Source organism: Staurois parvus, unplaced genomic scaffold, assembly GCF_062004578.1.
Source record: "Staurois parvus isolate SC_StPar_1 unplaced genomic scaffold, SC_StPar_1.0 ptg001539l, whole genome shotgun sequence".
Taxonomy (NCBI): domain Eukaryota; kingdom Metazoa; phylum Chordata; class Amphibia; order Anura; family Ranidae; genus Staurois; species Staurois parvus.
The window spans coordinates 555,641-562,493 of NW_028319335.1; the positions used below are offsets into that span (position 1 = coordinate 555,641).

Below are 6,853 nucleotides of genomic sequence, written 5' to 3' on the forward strand. Positions count from 1 at the left end.
TTAATCTTGTGGGCGGCGCAGTGCTAGAGTAGTGGGCGAGGCATAGCGGGCAATGTTAAATCTGTGGGATGGGCAGAGCGAGAGTAGTGGGCGAGGCATAGCTGGCAATGCTAATCAGGTGGGCGGGGCAAAGCTAGATTAGTAGGCGGGGTATAGTGGGCAATGTTCTGTTGGAGGGGCAGAGCGTGAGTAGTAGGCGAGGCATATTTGGCAATGCTAATCAGGTGGGAGGGGCAAAGCCAGCGTAGTGGGCGAGGTATAGTGGGCAATGTTAATCTTGTGGGAGGGGCAGAGCGAGAGTAGTAGGCGAGGCATAGCGAGCAATGCTAATCAGGTGGGCGGGGTAGAGCGAGAGTAGTGGGCCAGGCATAGTGAGCAATGTTAATCTTGTGGGCGGAGCAGAACTGGGAAGCCAAATATTGAGTGTAGTGGGCGGGGTAGCTTACAGACACTCCCCCTCCCGCCCCCTCGCATGCTCAGAGCCGCAGTCCGGGCAGCATGGCCGAGCCGGGCTCCGATCAGCAGGATGAGGGCTATTCGCAGTTCGTGGCTCTGCACCAGGCCGCTCTCGGGGCCTCCGGGGTGCCGCCTCTGTACTGGACGAGTCTACACCGCAAGCTGGAGGGGGAGGTACGGGGGAGGCGGGCGGGCTGGCTGGCTTCTCAGCTGCATAAGTTGGTGCATGGTGTGCTGCTTGCAGGAAGAGGGCGCCGATATGGGCTGTCAGTAGCTGGCACTGTCATACACGATCTGATCATTCGATCTCTCTTGGCTGATTTAAGATGAGCATTAATCAAAGCATTCCACTTCATTATTGGTCACATCAGGCGGGGCCTTCTATTACATAGCAAATGGTATATCTAAAGGAGATTGTACAATCAGATTGTATAGCGCATGACCGACTTCGGATGGGATGCAGTGTCATCTTGTAGCTTGTCATGGTTAGGTCATACCATCTGCCAAGTGTAACCTGAGCGATCAGAAGGCGTGTGAGATCAGAGAGGAGGGAGAGCGGATTGTGTGATTGTACAATGTGCTGACCTGATCGCTCTGACAGTGCCGGGATTGTACAGTCCCAGTGGATAGGATGGGGGAAGCGATCAGCCTGTGTCATGTATCCCATCCTCTTCACTCTGTGTATGCATTGCATACAGCAGGTCCTCCGCCAGCCCTGCTGATCTCTCCCCATATCCTACTGTGATATTTCTTACAAATGTTTCAGTACAATGTTTCATTTGTTTTGATTGCTAGATCCTTTTAAACTGTCACTTGGAAAAAAGCAGCCTGTTAACCAATTGCCCTGCAGAGGATTTCCCCCCTTCCTGAGCAGGCCATTTTTTGCCATAGGATGTTGCATTACTTTATCTGACTATTTTGCTGTCATGCAACACTGAAGCCAAATGAAATATATGTCCTTTTTTTTTCCCCACAAATTGAGCTTCCTTCTGGTGGTATTTGATTGCCTGTGTTTTTTTATTTTTTGTGCTTTAAACAAAAAAAACTTATCATTTTGAATAAATTTTTAAAAATCCGATTTTGTCATAACTTTTGGCCAAAATGTATTCTGCTACATGTCTGTTGCTAAAAAAAAAAAAATCCCAATACATGTAAATTAATTGGTTTACATGAAAGTAATAGCGTTTAAAAATGGCGGTATAGACACTTCTATCAGTGTCCAGCAGAGCACTGGTCAAAGCTTGTAGGAGGAGTTTTCATTCTGCTCTAGGAGGGTGCAGAACCTTTGACCCTCTGTCTGGACAGTGCTGATTAGTCCTGTGCTGATCACATGCCCTATTCAGAGCAATACAAAGCAGTGTGCTGGAGCTGACAGGGGAGAGGTCTGTTTTTTTGTTGTGTTTTTTTTTTTTTTCTTTTTTTTAACATACAGACCTCTCCTGTCACTGTTCTTTGGCGATCACTGGTGGGGAATCTCTGGCTGGGACCCGTGATTGTCAGCTGTAGCCGCCAATGGGGGTGCGAGTAGGGCGTGAGCGCGCCCCCTACCCAGAAATACAAAATCATGTGGGTATATATGATTTTTGCGCAGCCCTGACGCCCTGTAGTAGTTCTGCTATAGGGTGGTCGGGAAGCAGTTAAAGAAGATGATGAAAGCAGAGCTATAGGCAAAACTTTTATTTTGGATAGAACAAGGGAGGGTTAGAACCCCTGTCAGATTTATTTTTATTTTTTTTTTGCCTGTGTCATCTGTGTCCTATAGTAGAGATTTCACTTCCTGTCCCATAGACAAAACAGGAAGTGAAAGGAAATCCCTGCAAATTAAGGAAATCCCTTGGGGACTCCCAGATCACCAGAACTATTGCCCCATTGGAAAACCTCCTCTTTATTACTTTTCAGGGGACAATCCAAAATTTGGAATTTTCTTTTACTTTCAATGATAATGGTAAACAGGACAAATAGAGAAGGTGAATCTCCTTATTGTGAATGCAGGGTCCTGGGTTTAGTACACTATATCTGGTCTCCCACAGTACACAGAACATGGAAATACAATTATTTTAGTAAATATAAACTACTAAATACCTTTTCTCATCAGCAGTTAGAGCAGTCTTGTGACTTCTATCAGTGTTCAGCAGAGCACTGGTTAAAGCTTGTAGGAGGAGTTTTCTTTCTGCTTTACGAGGAAACAAAACCCCTGACCTCTGTCTGGACAGTGCTGACTGGCCCTGTGCTGATCACATGCACTCTCCCAAGAACAAAAAAAAACCTCTGTAGCAATACACACCAAACTGAGCATATGCAGAGTGTCTCCACATGATGTCTTATCAGGAGATAGGAGGGGGGGACTGGAAGAAGGGGAGGATCAGAGAAGTCAGGATCAAACAGCATTTTTACACAATATGGAGGATTAGTCCCTTAGGTTCCACAGTGATTATAACAAGCATGCTTTACTCTATATACAGACTGATTTTTCTGTTGTGGGTTTAGTAACACTTTAACAGGGACACAGCAATGAAAACTGACATCCCTCTCCACTCTATCCAAAACTAAACAAAATGTTTTGCCCTTAGTTATATTTGAAGGCAGAACTTTTTTTTTTTTCATTAACCCCCCCCCCTGGCGATATTCCCAAGTGTAGCTCAGGGTGAAATTTCAGTACCAAAAGCCGTAACCCCAAGCTACACTCGGGCTTACCATGCGGCATTGCTCAGGGATTCCCTGCAGCGCTTACCTTGTCCTTCGCTCCTGTGATGTCCCTCCTGCAGCGTCCCCGGCCATCTCCTCCGGCCCATTCCGTGTTCCGGTCCCTGTGACGTCGGGACGTACGGCGTATTTACAAAAAAAGACAGTTTTTAAAATTTTTAAACGAATATTACATAGTAAAACATTGCTGTATCAAACCATTTCACATACATTTTGTCCCTAGTGCTTTGTCCTGTGCCCTGCCTGAATTTTTACTGTTCTTTCTGCCTGGAAACTGAGAAATGTCCATGACGTCCAAAAAGCATCCTTTTAGGTCAAAAGTGGTTTTAGACCAGCTAGAGAACAGCGATAGTAAATCAGAACTACTTGCAGAATTGAGTGATAATGATTTGTGGGGAAATTCGTCATCAGACACTGAAAACGATTTTGCGACTTTGCTCAGTGATGTGCGAACTTGGCGCTATATTTCAAATGCCAGTGTTTTTGGTTTGATTATAATTTTGAATTAGATTTATTATTATATTATTTTTTTATGATTATTTATTAAATTATTTATGATTTCGTGTTTAAGTTTTATCATACCCGGGATATTTACTAGACTCTTGTACGGACAGATTTCAGTGAGTTATTCCTAAAAATGACAGGCCTACAATAAAAAAAACTACATATTTCCATGCAAAATAATGGTACCGCTTTCAGCACCAAAAATCAGAAATATTCATACCGCTAGGGAGGTCAAGGGCTGGTTCACACTATGCCCTGATCTGAATCGCATAGGAACGCACTGTTAAATGTTCCTCCTGTTTATTGGGGAAAAAAATGTTCCTACCACTTGAGCTGCTACCCCCTCCCATGCTTCTAGAGACAGTTAGGGGGGATCTCCCCCCCCCCCACTAGCTGTCATTGTCTGTTTTAAGAAAAGCTTTAGTATCACTTTAAGGGCCAGTTCACACCAGATGCAGTCCAGTGCATTTTATTTTTTACACCAAAAACGCATGGACAGTAGATTAAATGGGTTTCAATGGCATAGTTCACACCAGCGCAGTCAGTTACAGTGCAGAAAAGTAGATCATGCAGCATTTTTTCTGTACTGGACTGGAACGCAGCAAAACGCACTGGAATGTACCTGTCCCTATTTAAAATGAGAAACAAATGCAACAGACCTGATAAACGCGCATGCAGAAAAGCATCCGGACTGCGTTTCTGAGGTGTGAACTGGCTGTCATAGGAGTAGGCTAGAAATAATTAAAATACCATGCGGCATTGCTCAGGGATTCCCTGCAGCGCTTACCTTGTCCTTCGCTCCTGTGATGTCCCTCCTGCAGCGTCCCCGGCCATCTCCTCCGGCCCATTCCGTGTTCCGGTCCCTGTGACGTCGGGACGTACGGCGTATTTACAAAAAAAGACAGTTTTTAAAATTTTTAAACGAATATTACATAGTAAAACATTGCTGTATCAAACCATTTCACATACATTTTGTCCCTAGTGCTTTGTCCTGTGCCCTGCCTGCATTTTTACTGTTCTTTCTGCCTGGAAACTGAGAAATGTCCATGGCGTCCAAAAAGCGTCCCTTTATGCCAAAAGCAGTTTTAGTCCAGCTAGAGAACAGCGATAGTAAATCAGAACCACTTGCAGAATTGAGTGATGATTTGGAGGGAAATTCGTCATCACACTGAAAACGATTTTGCGACTTTGCTCAGCGATGTGCGAATTTGCCTCTGTATTTCAAATTTCAGTGTTTTTGGTTTGATTATATTATTGAATTAAATGTATTATTATTATATTATTATTTTTTATGATTATTTATTAAATTATAATTTATGATTTTGTGTTTCAAAGTTTATCCTACCCGGGATGTTTACTAGACTCTTGTTCATACAGATTTCAATGAGTTATTCCTAAAAATTACAGCCTACAATAAAAAACTACATATTTCCATGCAAAAAAATGGTACCGCTTTCAGCACAAAAAATAATCATACTGCTAGGGAGGTTAAAGTCTGAAGGACCATAAGCCGGCCCGTTTGGAGACCAGTGTCCTAGTTGCTCAGGAGCAATAGATTGTGTCCTTTAAAATGTTGGTTGTGCCCTTAAATTGCTGGCTGAAAACTGGGGACTTTTTTATTTCTATATCTGATTCCAGACTTTTCTGACTCTTTTTGAATGATAATTACATCCTGAAATCTTTTTCTGTCTTTTTTCAGAACATATTTCCTTGTTAGCATTCTCTTGGGCTTTACATGCGGGGGCTGTAGATAGGGCTGACAGTGGTGATGAAGGGTTCTGTTTCATAGAAATAATGGGCACTAGTCAGTCAAATCCACATCTATTGCACGGTCACTTTTCTGGGCCAACTCAATCCCTGAAACAAGCATGCAGCCATTGAAGGAGAATTTTTGACTCAAAAATCTAAATGCAGATCAATGCATTTATTACAACCAGGTAAACTGCCTTTTCAGATGGAGAGGTGAGCAATGGCGATCTCCCATACTCCTTTCACAAGTAGAGGCATTAAGCCAACTTCCATACCGTACAGGGCGTGTGTCTTTGGAGGTTGGGCATGTTTTCTGTTACATAGTGAACTCCCTATGGAAATAATAGATCAGTAAACTTCCATCACCCCGGGTTTGTTTTCTGTAAGCTTACAGCCATGCCCTGGCATGTTACACAAGCCCTCACCCTTGGCACAGGTTTCCCTGCCAGGTTCCAGCTCGGAGATCCTCATTCTTATGTATCAACTGTTCACTTTAGTTTTTTAAAGTGACTCATAGTGAAGAAAAAAAGGATAAAGAGAACAGGGGACACCATAGAGTGTATGCTGTTACTTTAACCATCTCCCAACAAACCGTAAGCCTCAGGAGCCCATCCAAAAAGTCTTTTAAAAGCCAGTTTTTGCATAGGGCTTGCCACGTCCCACACATGACAGTACCTGAGCCTGTCAGTTGTCCAATCAGAATCTCCCAAGCAGGGGCGGACTGACAACTCATGGGAATCATGGGGCCCCCTGTGTCCTTGCCCACATTCAAAGTACACTTAAAAAATGTAACGGGCATTTCAAGGGGCCCCCTACTGACCCCGGGCCCTTGGGCAGTGCCCGAGTGTTCGAATAGTCAGTCCGTCCCTGCTCCCAAGGCATCCTATCTCTGACAGTTGTCCCCAATCAGGAGATTTCTCTATTATGTCCTTGTGACATCTGATCTTTTAGTTTCTCTTCCACTAACAAATGTGTCCAGGACAAATAGTGAGGCTAGATCCTCTCAGCTAGGGAACACACTGCAATAAAAAGCCCTTTCACATTCTAACACTAGGAAAAAATGTTTGGGCTAGAGTTGTAGTTTCATTTTTTCAGTAAGCCTTATTGAATGGATGATGGATGGCTGCAGTGGTTATCAGATCTTCACTGCCAATGTCTGTCTCCTAGATCTTTGATGCTGGGGAAAGGTTCGGTATAATGCAGGTGGAGGAAGCGGAGGAAGAAGATGAAGAGGAGGATACCATAGAAATCGAGAGAGAACAAAAAAAGAAGCCTAACCCAGGCTATGAGGCCATCTACAAAGTGATTGTCACTAATGAGAATGGGCTGCAAGCTTCCGATCCTAGCAGGTTGACAATGGCAAGATTATAGAGTGATATGTCAACCCCATTCCTTTGTTTCCAGTCTCCTCCCTTTCCCCTCTTTCTTCCCTCTCTCCTCC

At 43.9% G+C, this 6,853-nt stretch overlaps 1 protein-coding gene across 1 annotated transcript; it reads left to right on the top strand.

The window, feature by feature from the left end:
* Positions 1-464: 464 nt before the first annotated feature.
* On the top strand, positions 465-6,771 carry LOC149435330 (tubulin--tyrosine ligase-like protein 12; the record flags this gene model as incomplete). Its single annotated transcript, XM_089662777.1, has 2 exons — positions 465-630; positions 6,580-6,771. Coding segments are annotated over exons 1-2 (324 nt in total), but the record flags the coding sequence as incomplete, so codon positions are not given.
* Positions 6,772-6,853: the final 82 nt, after the last annotated feature.